At 44.1% G+C, this 23753-nt stretch overlaps 1 protein-coding gene across 10 annotated transcripts in view; it reads right to left on the reverse strand.

Moving 5' to 3' along the window:
- Window positions 1-1673: 1673 nt before the first annotated feature.
- Window positions 1674-23753, reverse strand: part of golga4 (golgin A4) — a 115915-nt gene continuing 93835 nt past the window's right edge. For 4 of the 10 annotated variants that reach the window (XM_078397901.1, XM_078397895.1, XM_078397894.1 and 1 more), the window contains 5 exons: window positions 22716-22742; window positions 20189-20257; window positions 20026-20101; window positions 15671-15757; window positions 1674-2173 (listed from right to left, as the gene is read on the reverse strand). In XM_078397901.1, the coding sequence (XP_078254027.1) occupies window positions 1995-2173; window positions 15671-15757; window positions 20026-20101; window positions 20189-20257; window positions 22716-22742 (438 nt within the window). In that variant the 3' untranslated portion in view covers window positions 1674-1994. Of the gene's footprint in view, window positions 2174-9670; window positions 9735-15072; window positions 15553-15670; window positions 15758-17528; window positions 17630-20025; window positions 20102-20188; window positions 20258-22715; window positions 22743-23753 lie in introns of those variants that run through there. The other 6 variants (XM_078397900.1, XM_078397896.1, XM_078397897.1 and 3 more) reach the window with 5 other exon arrangements.

Raw genomic sequence — 23753 nt, forward strand, 5'->3', positions numbered from 1 at the left:
CAGAATCTCCTTTCTGTCCTCCTAACTAATGAGTCCATCACTACTATCGCACTGCCCAACTTCACCCTACCGCACTGCATCAGAACCAGGCCCAGTGCCACAGAATTGGCTGCTACTGCAGCCCCCTAAATGGTCATTCCCTTCAACAAAATACCTGTTTTGCAGAGGAATGGCCACAGAGGATTCCTGAATTCTCTACTTACTCCCTTTCCTGGTGGTTACCCATCTAACCTCTGTCTGCACTGTTGGTGTGACCACCTTTCTATAACTCATATCTATGACATTCACTGTCCCGGACAAGCCTAATGTGTCACAGTTCCAGTTTGCTAATGCGCTCTTTAAAGAGCTGCATCTGGACGCAGCTCCTGCAGATGTAGTCCTCAGAGACAATGGACGTCTTCCCAAGTTCCCACATCCCGCAGGCCAAGCACATGACTGCACTAGTCCCCATCTGTACGAAGTGTCAAAAAGTGTCCAAAAATGACAGACCAAACCTCATCCTGCAGTCACCCTCGCCTAAATGAACCACTCTTACACTGTAGGTGAATTAAATCCATTCAAGACAGTAATTCTTATAAATATAGGCTTAGTTTACCGAAACTCTCCTCAAATGACAAACCTACCAAGATGGTTGTCAATAATTGCAGCACGACCTTGATTGGTTGGCCAGGTGGGCTGAAGAATGGTTGATGTAATTAAATACAACAAAATGTGAGGTGGTGAATTTTGGGACCACTAACATGGGCAGGACTTACACAGTGAACGGTGGGGCTCTGGGGAGTGTTGTAGAGCAGAGGGAGCTGGGTGTACAGGTACATAGTTCGTACATTGTTCGTTGAAAATGGCAATCACAGGTAAAATAAGGATTTTGGCATATTGGCCTTCATCAGTCAGAGTACTGAGTATACAAGTTGGGAGGTCATGTTGCAGTTGTAAAAGGCGTTGGTGACGCCGCATTTAGAGTATTGTGTTCAGTTTTGGGCACCATGTTATAGGAAAGATGTTGTCAAGCTGAAAAGGGTGCAAAAAAGATTTACGAGGATGTTGCCAGGTCTCGACAGTATGAGCTATCGGGAGAGGTTGAGCAGGTTAGGACTCTATTGTTTGAAGCACAGGAGGATGAGGGGTGATCTTATAAAGGTGTACAAAATCATGAGAGGCATAGATCGGGTAGACGCACAGAGGACATAGGTTTACGGTGAGGGGGAGAAAGATTTAATAGGAACTTGAGTGGTAACTTTTTCATACCTAGCATGTTGGGTGTATGGAACGAGCTGCCGGAAGAGGTAGCTGAGTCGAGTGTGGGCAAGTTGTGCCAAAGTGCCCGTTTCCAAACTGTAAGACTCTATGACTAAGAGTCTTAGTAATTTTAACAGTAGTCAATGCACAACTTAGGTGCATGAATGCCTATTACACCTGAATGGGGCCATGGGCAGCTTCCTGGAGTAAACATGGGATTTTCCTTAGTATCTTAGATAAAGGAAAATCCCATGGAAAAGAAAATAGAAAAGAATTTTACAAAACAGAGCTGTGACAAAGAGATAATGGTAACAACATGGTTCGGAAATAATTTGTAAACTGATTTTGGAAAAATATTTCTCTCAACAATTACAAACAAATGAACAGTCCAACAGTGAAAGTAATACAGTAAATAAAACTTTATTTTACTTCTCCAAATGTTTATTACAAGTTACCCTCTTCCTTAACTTAGATAATAATCATGTATTTACAATTTACAGTAGTGTCTTTTCAAAATACAAGTACAAAAGTTATAGTAAACAAACTACAGACAGCTATTCAGTACCTTCAAAGGCTGAAGCTCCATGAATAAGATCTTGCAAAAATAAATCAAGCTATACAGAAAGCATCCCAGTCAAACATCAACAGAGTCCATGAACGGCTTAACTCCCATTAGAAATTTATTGCACAATTTATCCTAGTGCCATTTAACAAAAACCCTTGAATTCAAATCAAAATAAGATTAGTGAGCTATCTTATATTTTAGGTTTTGCACAAATCACAGTAAAAGGCCATAGAAATATTATCTTGATAACAGTACCATATTTCCCTTCCCCTCCCCTGTGCAACCAGATAAATAACTTCCCAGCAGCATGATCGCTGAACAGCTCCACATCACCTGCGGTAACGTCCTTAGTTAGCGTAGCCAAGAGGTCTGGAAGGGAAAACATGGAATTATTTAAGTGTACTATAAATATTTCCCTGTTACATTTTCATATTTCACACAAGTAGTTAGAATTGCAAATTATTTTCTCCTTTGATAACTAATGATCAACAAAAAGCCGGGCACAAAAAAAAAACAAGGAAGATTCATGAAAACACAATTCATGCTTCAGCTATATAAATTGTAACCTTAAGACAATTAAATTACAATGTAATAGCACAATTTTCTGATCACTTGATTGATTCGCATTGACAGGGAGGTGGTAGAACGATAATCACAATGGATTTCAGTAGTTCATTTTCAGTGTCATGTGATCAAGAATCAGTTCTAATGCCATTGTGGAGCAAATTTACAGTAACTGTAGATTCTTTATTGGAGGAGCATACACAAATACATTTGTCATTTCTGTACATTTCTGATTAAAAAAACAACTGAATTTTACAGCAGATGTATTAACCAAATACAAAATATTAACAGTACCTTGATGGAAGGGAGCAGTATTATATTATTAAAAGTTTGAACAATTAACAGAGATAGATTAGCTATTTAAGTCATATGAATTTCATCAGTCTGAAGAAGGGTTTCGACCCGAAACGTCACCCATTCCTTCTCTCCTGAGATACTGCCTGTCCCGCTGAGTTACTCCAGCATTTTGTGTCTACCCAAGTCATATGAACTTGTTTTTCACTTTCAGCCAGATTTTCCATTGTTTCAAGTGCCTTTACATTCCATGTTTACAGATCCTTGGGGATGGACTAGCCATTTCCATCCTGCCTTGCATATATTCTGCCTTATAGTCATATTAATGGAATGGTTGCAGCAAGGATGGCCTACAGTGACCCTACCCAACTCTCAAATTCCTGACATTGGCCACTTCTCTGTAGCCCCACATCTCCTGCGGTTGCAGGGGAAAGTACCTGGGGAGGGGGTGGTTTGGGTGGGAAAGGACGAGTTGACCAGGGAGTTGCGGAGGGAACGGTCTCTGCGGAAAGCAGAAAGGGGTGGAGATGGGAAGATGTGGCCAGAAGTGGCAAAAGTGTTGGAGGATTATATGCTGTACGCGACGGCTGATGTGGTGGAAGGTGAGGACAGGGGGGATTCTGTCCTTATTGCGAATGGAGGGAGGGGTAGCAAGAGCGGAGCTGCAGGATAACGAGGAGACCCGAGTGAGAGCCTCATCTATAATGGAAGAGGGGAACCCCCATTTCCTCAAGAATGAGGCATCTCCAATGATCTAGTATGGAAAACCTCATCCTAGGTACAGATGCGGCGCAGACGGAAGAATTGGGAGTAGGGGATAGAGTCTTTACAGGAAGCAGGGTGGGAAGAGGTATAGTCTAGATAGCTATGGGAGTCAGTAGGTTTGTAGTAGATGTCGGTCAATAGTCTGCCTCCTGTGATAGAGACGGTGAGATCCAGAAATGGTAGAGAGATGTCGGAGATGGTCCAAGTGAATTTGAGTGCAGGATGGAAATTAGTCGTGAAGTTGATGAAGTCAATGAGTTCTGCATGGGTGCAGGAGGTAGAGTTCGGGGATAGGACAGTGTGCAGTGATTATTCCACGTACCTAACAAAGAGGCAGGCATAGCTGGGGCCCATGCGAGTGCCCATAGCTACGCCTTGGATTTGGAGGAAGTGGGAGGAGTCAACGGAGAAGTTATTGAGGGTAAGGAGCAGCTCTGCTAGGCGGAGGAAAGTATTAATAGACGGAAATTGGTTGGTTCTGCAGTCGAGGAAGAAACAGAGGGCTTTAAGACCTTCCTGGTGGGGGTTGGAGATGTAGAGTAGGATCTTGACATTCGGCGGCACAGTGGCCTAGTGGTGGAGTTACTGCCTCACTGTGCTGGAGACCTCAGTACGATCCTGACTAAGGGATCTGTTTGTGTGGAGTTTGTATGTTTGTCTGGGCTTTCTCCGGGTGGTCTGGTTTCCTCCCACATTCCATGGATGTGCAGGTTCGTGGGTTAATTGACTTCTGCAAAATTGCCTCTAGCGTGCAGGATAGGGTACGGGTGATCATTGGTTGGCGCAGACCCAATGGGCTGAAGGGACTGTTTCCCGCTGTATCTCTAAACGAAACTAATAAACTGAACAAAACTGTTGGACGCAACTTTTTAAAAACTAATTACCCCAGATGGATATGTGCCAAATGCGGGCAGGTGGGACTAGTGTAGATGGGACATCTTGTCGGCATGGGAAGTTGGGCTGAAGGGCCAGTCTCCATGCTGTATCACTCTATAACTCTATATTACAAGGCAACCAGAAATGAACTCAATACTCCAGTTGAGGCCTGACCAGTCTTTTATAAAGGTTCAACATGTTTTCCTGATATGATACTCCATGCCTCTATTGACAAACCCATTATTAAATGCTTCCTCAACCCGGCCTGGTACTTTCAATGGCTTGTGGACATCCATATCCCCAGGTCCCTCTGCTTCCTCCGTCACATAGAAACATAGAAACATAGAAAATAGGTGCAGGAGTAGGCCATTCGGCCCTTCGAACCTGCACCGCCATTCAATATGATCATGGCTGATCATTCAGCTCAGTAGCCTGTACCTGCCTTCTCTCCATACCCCCTGATCCCTTTAGCAAAAAGGGCCACATCTAACTTCCTCTTAAATATAGCCAATGAACTGGCCTCAACTACCTTCTGTGGCAGAGAATTCCACAGACTCACCACTCTCTGTGTGAAGAAATGTTTTCTCATCTCGGTCCTAAAAGACTTCCCCCTTATCCTTAAGCTGTGACCCCTGGTTCTGGACTCCCCCAACATCGGGAACAATCTTCCCGCATCTAGCCTCTCCAACCCCTTAAGAATTTTATATGTTTCTATAAGATCCCCCCTCAGTCTTCTAAATTCCAGCGAGTACAAGCCCAGTCTATCTAGTCTTTCCTCATATGTAAGTCCCGCCATCCCAGGGATCAATCTGGTGAACCTTCTCTGTACTCCCTCTAAGGCAAGAACGTCTTTCCTCAGGTTAGGAGACCAAAACTGCACACAGTACTCCAGGTGCGGTCTCACCAAGGCCCTGTACAACTGCAGCAGAACCTCCCTGCTCCTAAACTCAAATCCTCTTGCTATGAATGCCAACATACCATTCGCTTTCTTCACTGCCTGCTGCACCTGCATGCTTGCTTTCAATGACTGGTGCACCATGACACCCAGGTCACGTTGCATCTCCCCTTCTCCCAATCGGTCACCATTCAGGTAATACTCTGCTTTCCTGTTCTTGCCGCCAAAGTGGATAACCTCACATTTATCCACATTATATTGCATCTGTCATGCATTTGCCCACTCGCCTAATCGATCCAAGTCACTCTGCAGCCTCCAAGCATCCTCCTCGCAGCTAACACTGCCACCCAGCTTCGTGTCATCCGCAAACTTAGAGATGTTGCATTCAATTCCCTTGTCTAAATCATTAATATACACTGTAAATAACTGGGGTCCCAGCACTGAGCCTTGCGGTACCCCACTAGTCACTGCCTGCCATTCCGAAAAGGACCCGTTTATTCCTACTCTGCTTCCTGTCCGCCAACCAATTTTCTATCCAGAAGTATTTTATATTCAATACTGCCTCTCATTCTTCCTATCAAAATACATCATGGCACATTTCTCGGCATTAAACCTCTGCATTTGCCCATTTGGACAGCCCATTCTGTCCTGGTGCAATTTACTATTATTTAGAAATTAAATTCATTTGAGTTGTACAGCACAGAAATGGGCCCTTCAGCCTCTAACTCATCTCATTTGCCTGCATCCCTCTCATCCTTTTTTATCTATGTACATATCAAAATGTATTTGAAACATTATAATTATACCTGCCTCTACAAACTATCAAGATGAACATAAATATATTACTATGTCACTATTAAGGAGGGAATGGTGTTGGGTCTCTTGACAAACATTAAGGTGGCTAAATCCCTAGAGCCTGATGGAATCTATCCCAGGATTCTGAGGGAGATTGTTCGGGCCTTGATTGAGATCTCTGCATCCTCTTAAGCAATAGGGATGGTCCCAAACTACCAGAAAAGAGCCAATGTTTTTCTTTTGTTTAAGAAAGGCAAAAGGGACAAACCAGGGAATTTATTGCCAGCGAGCTTTGCATCAGTGGTAGGGAAATTACAGGAGAAGATTCTTTGAGGATAGGATGTGGAAAAAGGTAGACATTAGGGAAAGTCAACAAGGCTTTTGCAGGGAAGTCCTACCTTACAAATTTGATTGAGTTTTTTGACGAACTTACGGATTGATTGGGATAGGGAAGTGGATGGTGTCTACATGGACTTAAGTAAAGTATTTGACAAGGTTCCTCGTGAGAGGCTGGCCCATAGACTAAGGTTGTTCACCTTCTGTAGGCATCACGGTTTAAAATCCTTCTATAATGTTACTGTCAGTTTCCTATTCTCCAGGGGAAAAAAGACTCAGTCTCTCTTTATTACTACAACACTCCAGACCCAATAACATCTTTGTAAATCTTTTTTGCAGCCTTGCCTGTTTCATGATATCCTTCCTATAGCAGGGTGACCAGAACCATACACACTACTCCAAATGTGGTCTTTCCAATGCTGTTTGCTGCTGTAACAAAATGGCCCAAAGCCTACAATCAATACTCCAATGAAGGCATGCTTGCCCGTGATGCCACCTTCATTATGTCCCTGCACCCATGGATCTCTATGTTCCATAACATTCCCCAGGATTCTACAAGATCTTCCCTAGTTTTCCCTACCAAAATGCAACACCTCGCCTTTTATCTGAATTAAAATCCACTTGCCATTACTTGCATATTGGCCCACTTAATCAAGAATCTGTTGTTATGATAGATAACATTGTGCAAATTTAAAATAGACACAAAAAGCTGGAATAACTTAGCAGGTCAGACAGAATCTCCGGAGAAAATAGGTGAGGTTTCGGATCGAGACCCTTCTTCAGATGGGTTTCGACCCGAAACGTCACCTCCTTTTCTCGAGAGATGTCTATCTTCGGTTTCAACTAGCGGCTGCAGTTCCTTCCTAAACATTTGCAAATCTATGTGCACGTGAAAAGTTTTAAATGCAGTAATATTGTCTATATAAAATTCTTCACCATAAAGCAGGCATGTGAGCGAGGTAAAAAAAAAGAGGAAAAGCACCGAGGTCAAAAAATTGGAACATTTACACACAAAATTACTAGTTTCAAGCCTCTTTTAGTGCATTTCAAAGTAAAAACGGACATTACTAAATAATGTGAATACGTCACTGTATACTAATAACATTTAAGTAAATTTGCACATTAATTGATAATCAGCCCAAAAAGGTGGTAATTGGTTTTTCTGCTGATTTATTTAACCCCATCTTAATTGATTTAGTTATATAATCTTGCACTTAAATTTAATATTTACTCATTATAGTTCCATCACTGATTTTCTGGCACTCTTGGTTCCAGAGCTTCGCTGGTTTATCGAGCCGGCCAAGGAAGTCGGCTAAGGGGATAGATTTGCTGGCTCCAGCTGGGCTGGAGTTCCAGAGCTCCGGCCGCAGGTTGCAAATTCAACCCACCGAACGGTCGAGGATGGCCCGATGAGGTCGAGATTGGCTTCCTTACCCAGCCTAGATGCCACATTTTCGGAGAGACTTCTAGGGCAGGGGGATTTCTTGTGGAACCCCTAGCGACCGAATTGACAAATTGGCCATGGAAGTCCCGATGAGGTCGAGATTGGTTGCTTGCCCAGCCTAGGTGCCACATCTTCGGGAAGATTTCCAGGGAGCGAGAGATTTCTCACGGAACCCCTAGCGACCTCTAGCGGAACCCTAGTGTTCATTACAAGTCTATACATAGTTTATTTTCTTTTTTTTCCGATCCGATTTCTCCGTTGGTAAACGCGATTTTGGCAAAGTAAAAACGCGGAAATCATGCAAAAAGCACGGGAAATGGATTTTTTAAAATGCTGAAATCCACGGAGAGGCGGAAAATTCACATGCCTGATAAAGACAAAATGACCCATAAACTAAAATCGAATCATTGTAACCTCAGAATTATGCCAAAGACGTAATTTAGAATGTGATCAAGTAGTAAATTGTAATTGATTTTTAAAAAATAGTCCGTCTGTCTGGTAATGTTATTTGGTTCCCACTTGCTTGTCTTCTCCTTCAGAAGTATAATCCACAGAATGATAAACTTTGGAATGGTTGAAGGAATACACTCAATAGCCGAACACTCTGTTTCCAAGTTTTTCTATATTAACATCTGGACAGCCAGGGGGGGCTATGTGAGGATGCTGTTCATTGACTTTAGTTCAGCATTCAACACAATAGTCCCCAGCAGACTGGTTGAGAAGCTGCTGGAACTGGGGCTTAGCACCCCTCTGTGTGCCTGGGTCCTGGACTTTCTCACTGCCAGGCCCCAAGTGGTCAGGATGGGGGAACACACATCTAGCTCCCTCACCCTGAACATAGGATCCCCCCAGGGCTGCGTCCTTAGCCCCCTACTGTCCTCCCTGTACACACATGACTGTGGGGTCAGGTTCAGCTCAAACTCCATCATCAAGTTTGCTGATGACACTGTGGTGGTGGGCCGGATCTCCAACAACGATGAGAAGGCCTACCGGGGGGAGGTGGCTGATCTGGCACTCTGGTGTCAGGACAATAGCCTCCTCTTGAATGTCACTAAAACAAAGGAGCTGATTGTGGACTTCAGAAGGGCTAAACATCCAAGGACGTACACGCCACTGGAGATAAATGGGTCTATTGTGGATAGGGTGAGCAGTTTTAAATACTTGGGAGTCCGCATCAAAGAGGATCTGACGTGGGCAACGCACATTGCCGCACTGGTGGGTAAGGCTAAGCAGCGCCTTTACCACCCTAGACAACTGAGGAAATTCAGAGTGTCTCTGAGGATCCTTCATTGCTTCTACTCTGGGGCTGTAGAGAGCATCCTGTCCGGCAACATTACAGTCTGGTTTGGGAACAGCTCTGCCCAGGACAGGATGGCCCTGCAGAGAGTAATGCGTTCGGCAGAACGCACCATGTGAACTACACTCGTCCCCCTGCAGGACCTATACATCAGGAGGTGCAGATCCAGAGCAAGCAAGATCATGAGGGACCCCTGCCACCCCAGTAACGGACTGTTCCAGATGCTACGATCAGGCAAACGCCTCCGCTGTCACGCTGCGAAAACGGAGAGGATGAGACGGAGCTTCTTCCCACAGGCCATCAGGACTGTCAACTTTTATAACCCCAGAAACTAAATTTTTGTCGACACTAATAGTAACTTATTAACTTATTTATATGCTGTAACTGTAATTCTTTTTTGTGCACAACCCGCAGGCATTGCCACTTTCATTTCACTGCACATCGTGTATGTGTATGACACAAATAAATTTGACTTGACTTGACTTGACTTGACTGCTAGGCAATGACAATGTTTGCGAAAGAAGCTAAAAGAAATCTCAGTGTTAGTTTGTTAGTAGAATAGACATATGTTATAAAGCTGACAAAAAAGATCTCACTCACCAACGTGTTAAATGAATGCACCAACAGCCAACTCTCAGAAGATGCCAGTGTGAGGCGAAGAATACTACAGAGCCGGGGAAATTAGCATATTGGATTTTACAAGTTAAGCAAGGAACACTCAAAGCTTGAAAACAAATGCAGGCAATAAGGCCAAGCCTTAGTTGAATTGCACTAACAATTGTAAACCAACATCTGAACTGTAAAATGCAGGAAGGTATGGGATGATGATAAGAGGAAGAGAGAAAATAATGCCATCTGGAAAAGCTCTGCCATTCGGAAACAAGATCCACTGGCATTAAGATGATTTAACACCAGGGGGTGCCGCATGATGGCTCCCTTGCCAACGGTCTGTCTTCGTCTTTTTCATTCTTTGTGTTTTTAGTTTGTTGTAAAATGTATGTTTGAGCTTATCTTAAGTTTTGTATTTGTGGGGGGTGGTGGAAACTTTTATTAATCTCTTTCCTCGACGGAGATGCAACGTTTTCCGTGTCGTATCTCCGCCTGCACTTAGGCCTAACATCGTGGAGTTGGCAGCCTCTTGTTTGGGACTACTAGAGCTCCAAAACCGCGGAGCCTGCGGACTTTACCATCTCGGAGCGGGCGATCCCTTTGCCAGGAGCTGCGGACTTGAACACCGTGAAGCTCGTGGTCCCTGGTTAGGGACCAATTTCGGGAACTCCAAGCCGCAGGAGATTCGACCGTCCCGATAAAGGAGCTTAGCCCCAACATGGGAGCTCGATCGCCCGCTGCAGATGGTTCGACTCCCCTGACTACGGGAGGAAAGGAGGAAAGAAGATAAGACTTTATTGCCTTCCATCATAGTGGGGAATGTGGAGGAGCCGCTGTGGTGGATGTTTATGTCAAATTTTTATGTAGTTGTGTGTCTTGTTGCTTTTTTTGGTATAACTGTATGGCAAACCAAATTCCTCGTATGTTGCAAAACATACTTGGCTAATGCATTACGATTATGACTACGATTGACAATTAATGCTAAATTTGAATTCCTGTGTAAAATGGTAAAATACAACTCTCAGTATTGACCTCTATAAAAGAGTAAAAAGGGACCGCAATTCCTGGTATCTTGTCACAATATAATTAACATAGAAAAACAGAAGTTGCTATACAATTTATCTTGTTCCTTCACTACACTGAATCACGTCAGTAAAAGATATTGCACATCAGGAAAGATAAGAATATGTATTATTTAAAGGCGGCACAATGGTGCAGCTCGTAGATTTTCTGCCTCACAGCGCCAAAGACCTGGGTTCGTTCCTAACCTTGGATGTTGTTTGTGTGGAGATTTTAACAGAACCAATTAACCTACAAACTGGCATGTCTTTGGAGTGTGGGAGGAAATCGGAGCATCGGAGAAAACCCGCACGGTCAGAGGGAGAACGTACAAACTCCATACAGACAGCACCCAGAAAGACAGGATTGAACCCGGGTCTAAGGTGGCAATTCTACTTCACCAGGGTCTGTTTTTTTTTTCCATCTGAAAGGCGCGAATGTTTTTAGGTTAGTTGCCTCCGTAAATTGCCCCTAGCATGTAGGAAGTGGATGCAAAAGTGGGATAAAATATAACAAGTGCGATTGATGGTCAATGTGGATTTGATGAACCGGAGGGCCTATTTGCACATTATATCTTTCAATCAATCAAATTAACCGATTCAGGGCGGCACAGTGGCAGAGTTGCTGTCTTAAAGTGCCAGAGACCCAGGTCCGATGGTTGTCAATACGGAATTTGTAGATTGTCCCGATGTTAATTTGCTTTGGTAAGTTATAAAATTGGCCCTAGTGTGTAGGATGGTGTTGGTGTAAAGGGTGATCGCTGATTGGCTTGGGTTCGGTGGGCCGAAGTGCCTGTTTCTGCGCTGTATATCAACAAGTACAGTCTAAAGTCTAAACAGAAATGGTTAGTGCTTTATCCTTTCAAATATAAATGTGTGATTCTTTATTGCAGCCTAAAGCAGCCAGCATTATAAATAAACAATTATATGCAATTTTAATATTTAAGATTTTAATTGTCAGAAATGTTAAAAATATTCTTAATTTGTGTTTGACCTCTATTGCCATACTTTCTTTCCTTTCCTCCTTATTTTGCCTCTACATGTTTTTACAAAGAATTAATCAATTTTGCTGTTTAACACTATATATTTCAGTATGTTTTCCGCTAGTGAAAAGATCAATTGTTTGCCCATTTGACACTGTCGATCCAGTTACAATGGCATAGGAGGTGGCTGATTGGCTCATCCAGTTCACATCAGCTCTCTGTATAGTGTCAGATCCCTTCTACTGCTCTCACCTCTTAACCGTGAAGGTTTATTTTCCTGAAGTGTAAAAGCATTGATTATCTCTGCCTCCACCACTCTAATAGTGAAGTGGTCACTGCTTAAAATAATCCTTCCTCACATCCTACTGTACTTTTTATTCAAAACCTTACAATCTGTTGGTTTTTTTTGGTCATCAGTGAAGGGGATCAACCTTGCCTACCTTATGCAAATCTGGAGCACTATTAAGACAAAAAAGGAGAGTAGCTGGAGGAACTCAATGGATCTCCTGAGGATAGTTGATATATCAGGTTGAGAGTATCAAGTCTCCCCTCCTTAGCTCCAATGACAACTAATACTTTTTACTTCTCCAACCTAACAACTCGCATTGCTGGAACTATTCTGATACATTTCCTCTTCTCCCAACAAACATTTGAAGATCATGGTGACTAGAATTGGACACTCTGATTCAGCCTCCATATAATTTAAAATCGTCATCTTCCACACAATCTTGATAAAGAGTGTAAGAACGAACTGCAAATGCTGGTTAACACCGAAGTTAGACACAAAATGCTGAAGTAACTCAGCGAGTCGGACAGCATCTCTGAAAAAAAGGACAAGGTTACGTTTTAGGTCAAGACCCTTCATCAGATGGGTCTGATTTCTCCAGAGATGCTGCCAGACCCGCTGAGTTACTCCAGTATTTTGTGTCTATCTTGATAAAGATATTGTTTAAAATATCTTTAAAATTGTTAAAATTGATTTTCCTCAATATGCTTTTCATAGTTAACCTGTGATTGATTCAGATGTTGATTTACAAAACTGTTATCTATCTTGGTTGAGTTTTACAGTTTGGACATCATGCTGCAGCTGTACAAGTCATTGGTGAGACTATACTTGGAATGCTGTGTGCAGTTCTCGGTGGCCAGTTACAAGAAGGATGTCATTGAGTTGGAAAGGGTGCAGAAGGGATCTAGGGCGAGCTAGCTGACTGGACAGAGAATTGGCATCATAGAAGGAAGCAGAGGTTGATGATGAAAGGATGTTTCTCAGACAGGAGGCCTGTGACTAGTGCTGTGCCTCAGGGATCAGTGCTGGGCACCTTGCTGTTTGGGGTTGATGTCAACGATTTGGATTGCAGTACTAGGCATGATTAGCATGTTTGCAGCTGACATTTAAATGGGTGACACTGTAGATAGCGTACATGGTTATCAAATGCAGCAGGATCTTGATAGGTTTGGCAGATGGGCTGGGAATGATTAATGGAGTTTAATACAGATAAGTACTAGGTATTGCATTTTGGGAATTCAAACCATAGCAGGACCTACTCAGTGAATGGCAGGGCTATGGGGAATATTGTAGATCAGAAGGATCGAGGAGTTCAGGAACGTATTTCCTTGAAAATGGCGTCACAGGTGGATAGGGTGGTCAGGAAGGCTTTTGTCACAATGGCCTTCATCAATCAGAGTATTGAGTCTAGTTGGGAGATTATGCTGCAGTTGAACAAGACATTGGTGAGGCCACATTTGGAGTATTGTGTTCAGTTTTTTGGTCACCCTGTTATCGGAATGATGTTGCTAAGCTGGAAAGTGTGCAGAGGAAGATTTACAAGAATGGTTCCAGGATTTGAGGTCATGAGCTGTAGGGAAAGGTTGAGGCATTGGCTGGCTAATACTTCTCGGCAGTTCAGTCTTGACCACTTGGTGGTGCTGATGGTCTCGGGTTTGTCCCAGTTGCTCAGCCTTCCTCTACCCTGTGACAAGGTGAACAGAATTAGCAGGGAGGCATCCCACTTTGTCTCCCTTCCTCTCTCTCTCTTCTTTATTCATTCCTTCCTTTTCCTTCCTCTTCTGCTTGCTTCTCTCATCCTCTCCGAGAGAGAGAGAGAGAGAGAGAGAGAGAGAGAGAGAGAGAGAGAGAGAGAGAGAGAGAGGGAGGGAGGGAGGGAGGGAGAGAGGAGAGAGAGAGAGAGGAGAGAGAGAGAGAGAGAGAGAGAGAGAGAGAGAGAGAGGAGAGAGAGAGAGAGAGAGAGAGAGAGAGAGGAGAGAGAGAGAGAGAGAGAGAGAGAGAGAGAGAGAGAGAGAGAGAAGAGAGAGAGAGAGAGAGAGAGAGAGAGAGAGAGAGCGAAGGAGCACACTCTCCCCCCACCTGTCCTGCTGCCCCTGGCACTCTGCCCCCATCACTGTCCCTCTCCCCCACTCCACTCCCCCTCATCACTCCTCTCCTCATCACTCACCAGATCCCCTCTTCCCCTCTTCTCTCTCTCTCTCTAGCTCCCTTGCACTCTCGTTTCCAACCTTTCCTGAGGGGCAAGTTGGCAAACCAAACACAAAATGCAGAAGTAAACTCAGCGGGTCAGGCAGCATCATCAGGGGACGCTTTGGATCAGTACCCTACTTTAGACTGGGTCAGTTGCAGGAGCCAACCAAATAATGGCAAATGGTCACAGACTGGAATCTTTCAATGCTTAATCATGATCAGTTAATATAACGTAACACATTAATGCTGACTTATCTATTCAAGCTGATTGCTCACAATACATCAGAAATTATTTCTAACAAGATAGAACAAAAAGTGCTAGAGTAACTCAGGAAGTCAGGCAGCATCTATGGAGGTTATGGACAGGATGTTTCCGGTCGGAACCCTTCTCCTTTCTAATACACGTCAACAAAGAAAGGACTAGTTAAGAAATCTATTACTTGAGATAATAAATTGAGATTATAAAACAATAATTTGTTCCCAAACTGTACCCTTGTCTCTTTAAAGCTTATGAAGAGTAGGTTTTGAGCAGCATCTTAAAGCAGGAAAGAAAGATAAATACAGACAGGATGGAGGAGGGAAATACAGAACTTGGTAAATGTAAGCATGATTGGCACATATAAGATTATAATTGGCAACTGAAAAGTCCTGAATTAACTGCTTGGTTGCACCAGAAATGGATTCCTAAATGTTTTCAAATACTTCCAAAACAATGTAGCTTAAGTTGCAAAATTGGACCAATGGAAAGAACAGCCACGTTAGTTCTTAAAAACATTCTTCTGAAATAAAATATAGTCACTGCAAATATATGATCATTCTTTAGTAGGATCTTTTTTTAGTTTACACATTTCAGTTAAAATAGTGCACAGCTAAAGAACGCAAGGCCAAAAGATTTGGGATTGTCAAAGGCTTACTCCTCAGTAAGTGAAGAATAAATGACAAGGATTGCTCTGTTGATCAGCCCAATCTCTTTTAATTCAAAATAATTTGTTCCAGCTCATACTCTTCCTGAATTAGATTGGATTTGAGCAAAGTTGCCCCTACATATAGCATCTCTCCCATCTTTCAAACACCACCAAATCAATTTGTATTCAAGTAGATGATTAAAAAAGCTCTTCAGGTCATGATCACTGATGCAGTGCCAGGATTTGGTCGGTATTTTCTCTTTTAATTTCAAGATATACATCCAAGGAAGACCAAGTCAAAGTATATGGACAAAAAAGGCTTCTGTGATTCGTGAAGTGTAAAGTTTTTATTCCTTTTTTTCCTTGATGCTGAAGGACAAGTTTGATATCAAAGGATTTGACTTTCATTTTGGTTATTGCTGTATTTCATTCAGAGTCAGGTAAAAGAGATCTGAAATTTAATTGAGTTAAATGTTATATTCCAAAAAGACTGCGCTCTCACTTGTAACAATGCAGTTCATTACCGAATTGGCTGAGTTGAATTATAAATTAATTAATTATAAACTCACCGTGGATCGAGATTCTTCCCGTTCTAATATCTTCTGTGTCTGATCTGCTGGAAACTTCAGCACAGTGGTTATTACTTTTGCCAAAGTCTGAAATATATATACATTAAAAAATTAATTCCAAAGATCTATTTCTCCCGACAAAAAAATATGAATTACACTGCAATTTTCAGATGTACAAGTTGTAGACTACAAATCATATATCGACACCAAACAGTCAACAGAATATATAATAGTTAAAAGAAATAATTTTAAAATAAATAGCTTTAACAAGAATACCACTGTGAACTACATAGGCTTGGGGACTTTTTTTTACTATTATTGTTTTTTTATTTGTCAGTTTGTTTTTTTATATCTACTGAACTTTTTGTTGTTGTTCATTATAGTTTTCACAGAGTACTATGTATACATATCTGTTGTGCTGCTGCAAGTAAAAATTTAATTGTTCCATTTCAGGGCATATGATAATAAAACACCCTTGAACAACTTTTATTTCATTCCAACTGTTTCAGATGGCACTGAATTCTAACAATGTGCGTTGTTAAGATGAAAGAAGGAAAGCAAACGCAATCCTTGTTTTCAAGAAAAGCACCAGGGAAAAGGCTGGTAAATACGGATCTGTGAGCCAAGCATCAGTGGTAAGGAAGATTACGGAAAAATATTCTGAGGAACAGGATTAATGATCACCTGGAAAGGCTAATCAGAGAAAGCCAATATGGTTTTGTCAAAGATAGATCCTATCTGATCAATTTGACTGAATTATTTGAAGAGGTAACAAAGTGCATTGATGAGGACTAGGTAGTAGATGTGGATTACATGGATTTCGGTAATGCCTTTGACAAGGTCCTACATGGAAGACTGGGTTGGCCTCATGGATACAGACCAAGATGGCAAACTGGATCTAAAAATAGCTTGCAATCGTATATAGAGGGTGATGGAAGAGGGTTGTTTTTGCAAATGGATGCCTATGCCTGTCCTATACGGCTTGGTTCTGAGGCATTTGCATGTGGGTGTGGATGCGAGAGTCATGATCGGAAAGTTTGCAGATGATACAAGGATTGGCAGAGATGATGATAATGTAGAAGTTAATGTTAAGCTGCAGAGAGACAAATATTGGTGAAATGGACTAAAACAATGGCTGATGTACTTTAAGCCAGACAAATAGATGATGCATTAAGGGGTACTAATGAGAACATGCACCATGAATGGCAGGACTTCAGGAAGTATTGTGGAACAGAGGGAGCTTGGAGTACAAGTCCATACAACCCTGAAGATGATACACTGGTAGACAATGTGGTTTGGAAGATTTATGGGATATTGGCTCCACTTCATAAAATCCTGATTACACCTTAACTAAAGTAGTGTGTTCATTCTGGTCACCATGCCATAGGAAGGATGAGATTACGCTGGAGATGGTGCATAGGAGATTCACCCAGATGCAGCAATTGTTATGAGGAGAGAGTGATGTAGCTGGGTTTGTTCTACTTGTAGATAGGGTAGACTGCAGGAAACAGTTCCCTGCATCAGAGGTAGATTAAATTTTGTTTTAACAGATTTCGGCTGGGGGGGGGGGAGGGGAAAGACTTGAGAGAGAATGAAAGGGGCACCTTCTCCACTCAGAGAGTGGTAAGTATACGGAACACACTGCCTGAGAGTGGTTGAAACAGAGTCGCTGACAGCATTTAAGAAGTGTCTAGAGGAACACCTGAATTGCTCAGACCTATGAACAGGTGCTGGAAGAAGGCATCAATGCCAATGGGTGCCCAATGTTCGGCATGGGGCAGGCCAAAATGGCATGTTTCCATGCTGTACGTTTCTATGACTCTGTTACTCTATCACAATTTATCATTATGCATTTTACCTTAGTTTCCTTTCCCATCATGTATTCATAGAGTACCTTCTTAAGATATTCTATTTCTGTTGGCTCACTTATCACAGAACCATCCACAGTATAATTTCCATCTGTACCACAAGAAAAAATTATAAAAACGGATTAAATTTCCACAATAATCAAGCCAATATAACAAACTTATTTCACTAATAGACAAACATTAGAACTTAAGTTATCCAACTGTCAAAAGTGGGCTAACAATTACGCAGATCACCATCAAACACATGACCTGAATCCCTATATTTGGGTATGATACAAATGAGGCACTACTCACACAGAGCAGAATCAGTGGCTGTTATTTCGAGGCATAGCACCAGATAGTTTTCAAGTCACTGGCTCTATGATGGGCAAATCATATAATTTTGAATCCCAATTATGTTATAATATCTCAAATAGCATATTTTCCACAGAATAAAGTAAATTTGTAATATGAACACAATCAGGGGGATAAAAACCAGGAACGAGGTTCTGCTTCAACCACAACCCCCCAGCAGCACATTCCAGTCACTCACTACCCTCTGTGTAACAAAACCTGCCCAGTACATCTCCTTTAAACTTTGCCACTCTCACTGAAAGCTAATATTTGATTTTGCCAAAATATTCTGACCGTCTACCCTACCTATGCCTCTCATAATTTTTAATGCTTCCATCAGGTCTCCCCACAACCTCTGTCGTGCAAGAGAAAACAATCCAAGTCCGTCCAACCTCTCCCTGTAGCTAATATCTTTTAATCCAGGCATCAATCTGGGAGACCTCCTATGCACCATTTCTAAAGCCTCCATATCCTTCCTGTAATGGAGTGATCAGAACTGCACACAATACTCCAAATGCATTCTAACCAAAGTCTAGGAGTAAGTCGTAGTCATTATCCAGGGAGGCAGGTTCGCTAGTGGTACACCGGTGGGTGGATTGGCAGCGGGGGCCGGATCCAATGCAGGATCGAGGCAGGTGAGAGGCGGATAGTCAGTATGGAGCGTGAGGAAAGAAAGTTCAGTGGACAGAATAGGCAGGAGCATGGCAGGGAGTGAGGAAGCGAGAAGCCTGACGGGTAAAGCAGATGAAGTCAGGGAGTGGATGGATATGTGCGACTGGAACATTGCAGCCATTACAGAAACCTGGTTAAGAGACGTACAGGATTGGCAGCTAAATGTTCCACGGTACAGATGCTACAGGAGAGATATACGTGGGAAGTGGGGGCAAAATAGGAGGGGGGGTGTTGCTTTATTGATTAACGAGGGAAGATATCATGGCAGTGGTCAGAGAAGACAATACCGATGGTTCGTCCAATGAGACTACATGGGTGGAGCTGAGAAATAAAAAATGGAGTTGAAGGAGAAACAATAACAACATTTAAAAGGCATTTGGACAGGTACATGGATAGGAAAGGTTTGGAGTGATATGGGTCAAACGCTCATTGGGGCACCTTGGTTGACATGGGTAAGTTGGGCCGAAGGGCCTATTTCCGTGCTGTGTGACTCTAAACACAGATGGCAATATGCATTGACCTTGCAATGTTGCTTGCATTACAAAGTTCTGAATAAATAAAAGATAATAATAATAATACATTTTATTTGTCATATGTAGGTTGAAACAGGGTCAACAGTACAATGAAATGTATTTGACAAGTCAACGGGTCACCTCAGCAGTAATATTCCAAGGATAAATAAGATTAAAAAGATGACATTAGTAAGGTAAAAACACAATATTAAAAATAGGTAAAAAGACAATATTAAAAATAATCAACATATATGATTTGAAATGTGTTACGAGTTCAGAAGCCTGATGGCCTGATGGTAGAAACTATTCTTAAGTCTGGTGGTATGCGCAGCCATACTCCTGTATCGTCTGCCTGACGGTAACAAGGAGAACAGCCTGCGTGCTGGGTGGCTGTGGCCCTTGATGATGCTGCGTGCCTTCCGCAGGGACCGCCGGTAGAAAATGTCCTGAATGGCCGGGAGACAGTTGCCAGTGATGTGCTGTGCCATCTTCACCACTCTGTAGTGATTTGTGGCTGTGGGCAGAACAGTTCCCGTACCAGACTGTAATGCAGCCCGTCAGCAGGCTCTCGATGGTGCATCTGTAGAAGTTTGTGAGGATGCTGGCATTCATGCCAAACTTTCTCAGTCTTCTCAGGAAAAAGAGCCGCTGGTGGGCCTTCTTTGTTATTGTGTCCATGTGCAGTGTCCAGGAAAGGTCCTCAGTGATGTGCACACCGAGGAACTTAAAGCTGCTGACCCTTTCAACCTCAGCATCACCAATGTGGATGGGGAGGTGTCCACTCCCCCACTATCTCCTGTAGTCCACGATCATCTCTTTAGTTTTGCTGACATTGAGAGAGAGGCTATTTTCATCAGCTCACGTATAGCATTTTTAGAGTAAAGAATGCTAGAAACTATCCACTTGTCACAAAGCTGTCATTTGTATATTGATATATTTTTAAAAAACAAACAGGTTTGAAAATCCTCACCTCTGTCCTGTATCTTAAAAGGCGACAGACATGGATGTTTCTCATGGACTCCAAGCTGATCTTCAAGGGAATGAATCTGGAAAATAAATCAAAGCAACAACTTAATCATGTCTGGATGTGGAAAATTACTTGTGGAATGTGGAAATATAAAATTTTCCTTTACCTGCTCCCTAAATTCCTGTTCCTGGAGTTTGGCATCACTGAGAAGAGTAGTCTTTTGTGCTAATTGTGCCTGATGGATTAAGTAAAGATATCATAGAATTAAACACAAGACTTATCTTACATCACAAATTAATTCAGCACATTTTCACCTCATATTTGAGAAGCAAATTTTGGATCAAAACTAGCATGAAATTTGCCGTATCAGCAGTACTGATGCAGATGAAAACCTCAGGTGAAGCAGAAAGGCTCCTAATTTCACGTCTTATTTCACAACATCTTACTAAATGAAAAGGTCACAGAGCAGCTCAATGACTCAAATGAAGTTCACGGTACAGCAGATGCAGGAATCTTGGGTAAAAACAAGCCACCAGAGGAACTCAGCAGGCAGCAGTGGACAAGGACCCTTCAAAGTTCGAGATCAGATTAGCTGGCAGAAAGAGGCGAGGGAACGGGTAGGGAAAGACTAGCACGTGATATATAATCCAGATAAGGAGAGATGGTTGTGGTGGGGGGTTGGAAGGGTCAGGGAGAGAATTGTGGGGAAAGTCACAGTTGGAGTTAATAAGTGAAGATAGCGCAAATGATGATAGAATCTGATGAGGGAAGGCGAGGAGTGAAATTTAGAATCAGAGGGATTGTTCGCAGATGGAAACGAGGTGGGTGAGGGGAGATGGGACACTGAAGAGGAAGGGAGGGTGACAAGCAGAAGGAGGAGGTGAAGGAGGGGAGAAGAACTGTTTGCCAAGGAACATGCAGGAATAAAGAGGAAAGAACAGGGGAGTATCTACGGTAAATAGTGTCTATGGCAAGCACTGAAATTGCATCCCTGTCCAAACATCTGACACGGACCATCCTGTGCGCGTTTGGGGGTATAGTTTAGAGATACACCGGTTCCGCGCCAACCAGCAATCCCCGCACACTAACACTATCCTATACCCACTAGGGACAATTTACATTTACCAAGCCAATTAACCTACAAACTAACCTACAAACCTGTATGTCTTGAGTGTGGGAGGAAACCCACGCAGGTTACGGGGAGAACGTACAAACTCCGTACAGACAGCACCTGTAGTCGGGATCGAATCCGGGTCTCTGGCGCTGCATTCGCTGTAAGGCAGCAACTCTACCGCTGCGCCACCGTACCGCCCACAGGTCCTACAGGTGCTACTGGTCCACCGCCGATTTTCTGGCAACCGGTGGTCCAGCCCCCTCCTTTAATCCGCACAGAGAGCGCACTTGAAATCTCCCCCTGGAAGTTGTCATCCTCTCCCCCCCCCCCCCTCCCTCCCGATCTGTCCCCTTAGCCAACTTCCGAGGCTGGCTTTGCGGGCCAGTATCTCGGCCCCATAAGAGCGTGACCTCTGTTGGTCCGACAAAACGGATAATTTGTCAAGGCTCTGGAACCAAGGGTGCCGGAAAATCGGTGGTGTACCTGTATTCCAACAACAGCCTTGATCAGAGGTGATCTGCTCGCCTTTGAGGTCTATATGTGTATAACTGTGGAGTGGAACAAAACCTCCAGTTACAAAGCACCATTTAATATTTTACTATGACTTGCGTAAAGGGTTAATGGTATCGCAGATCAGTTGGACTAAAGCACTCATTATCGGCAACGTAGCGGTGGAGCTACTGCCTTTCAATCCTGACTACCGGTGCTGTCCGTACGGAGTTTTGTACGTTCTCCCCGTAACCTGCATGGGTTTTCGCCAGGTGCTCCGGTTTCCTCCCACACTCCAAAGGCGTACAGGTTTGTAGGTTAATCGGCTTGGTAGAAAATGTAAAATTGTCCCTCGTGTCACTTCAAGTGGCGCCCAGGGCATGTGCTATACCTGCCATACCCTAGATACGCCACTGGGAAAGAAAGATGTGTGCAACAGGTCCTAGTTAGATCAGAAAGAGGGGTAGAGGAGAATTGGAGAATTCTATTGTTCATGCTGGAATTAGAGAATTCCAATGTTAATGACATTGGGTTGGAGGCTACCCAAGCAAAATACATTCTTCCAGTTTGCGTATTGCCTCTCTCTGGCAAGGGAGGAGACAAAGGACAGACAGGTCGGTATGGGAACAGGAAGGGGAACTGAATAGGCTTGCAACTGGGAGCTCTTTCTGGTCCTGACAAGTACAGCGCAAGTGTCGCCTGGACTACGATTGGTCTCACTCATGCAGACAAAGTCCCAATGAGAACAGTGGAGACAGGTGGTATAGGTGCGACTAGTGTAGATAGGACATGTTGGTCAGTGTGGGCAGGAGGGCCTGTTTCCACACTGTAAAACTCTGAGAACCCCAATACAACAGACAAGTTTGGGGGAGGTGCAAGTAATCTTCTGTCTCACCTAGAAGGGCTCAGAATGAAGGTGATGGAGGAGGCGTAGGGATAGAGAATGCACATCCGGCGGTAGTGGGAAAAATGCCCTGGAGGGGGATGGTTGAGCAAACTCAGGAGTCATAGAGAGATTTAATCTTGTATTTTGCTTGGACTTTAGCCTCTTATTAAGTAAATCAATTAAGTAATTTGAATACTGACTCACCTGAAGTTCTGTTGCCGTAAAATGTTCCTGTAGAAACATTAACATTCCAGATGAGACAAAGGTTCAACAACAGTTCAACAGAGCTTTATTTGTCATTCGGTACCAAGGTACCGAACGAAACTACATAGCAGTCACACACAAAAAAGAACACAAGACACATGACCCCAACACATAACGTCCATCACAGTGACTCCAAACACCCCCTCACTGTGATGGAGGCAACAAAACTTCCACTCTCTTCCCCACGCCCACGGACAGACAGCTCGTCCCCGACCGACCCGCACAGTCCCCGCAAGGGGATGGAAGTCCCCGCGGCCGAGTCGCACCGGGCGCTGAGACGTCTCGCGGCCGAACCGGGCGATTGAAGGCCCCGCGACCGAGCCGTGCGCAGCTAAGTCCCGCGGCCAAGCCGCGCCGGGCGATGTTAGGTCTCGCGGCCGAGCCGCACCGTGTGATGTTAAGTCCAGCGGCCGAGCCGCACCGGGCGATGGAAGGCCCCGCGGCCAAGCCGCATCGGGCGATGTTAAGTCCAGCGGCCGAGCGGCACCGGGCGATGTTAGGCCCTGCGGCCCGGGCACTGTTAAGTCCAGCGGCCGAGTCGCACCAGCGATGTTAGGCCCCGCGGCCGAGCCGCACCGGGCGATGTTAAGTCCAGCGGCCGAGCCGCACCAGCGATGAAATGTCCCGCGGCCAAGCCGCGCCGGGCGATGTTAGGCCCCTCGGCCCGGGCACTGTTAAGTCCAGCGGCCGAGCCGCACCAGCGATGTTAGGCCCCGCGGCTGAGCCGCACCGGGCACTGTTAAGTCCCGCGGCCGAGCCGCACCAGCGATGTTAGGCCCCGCGGTCGAGCCGCACCGGGCGATGGAAGGCCCCGCGGCCGAGCCGCACCGGGCACTGTTAAGTCCAGCGGCCGAGCAGCGCCGGGCGATGTTAAGTCCCGAGGCCGAGCCGCACCGGGCGATGTTAGGCCCCGCGGCCGAGCCGCACCCCGCGCCGTGAGGAAGAGACCTAAAAGAGAAAGGTTTCCCTCCACCCCCC

This window comes from Rhinoraja longicauda, chromosome 4 (genome assembly GCF_053455715.1).
Source record: "Rhinoraja longicauda isolate Sanriku21f chromosome 4, sRhiLon1.1, whole genome shotgun sequence".
In the NCBI taxonomy this organism is placed as follows: Eukaryota; Metazoa; Chordata; class Chondrichthyes; order Rajiformes; family Arhynchobatidae; genus Rhinoraja; species Rhinoraja longicauda.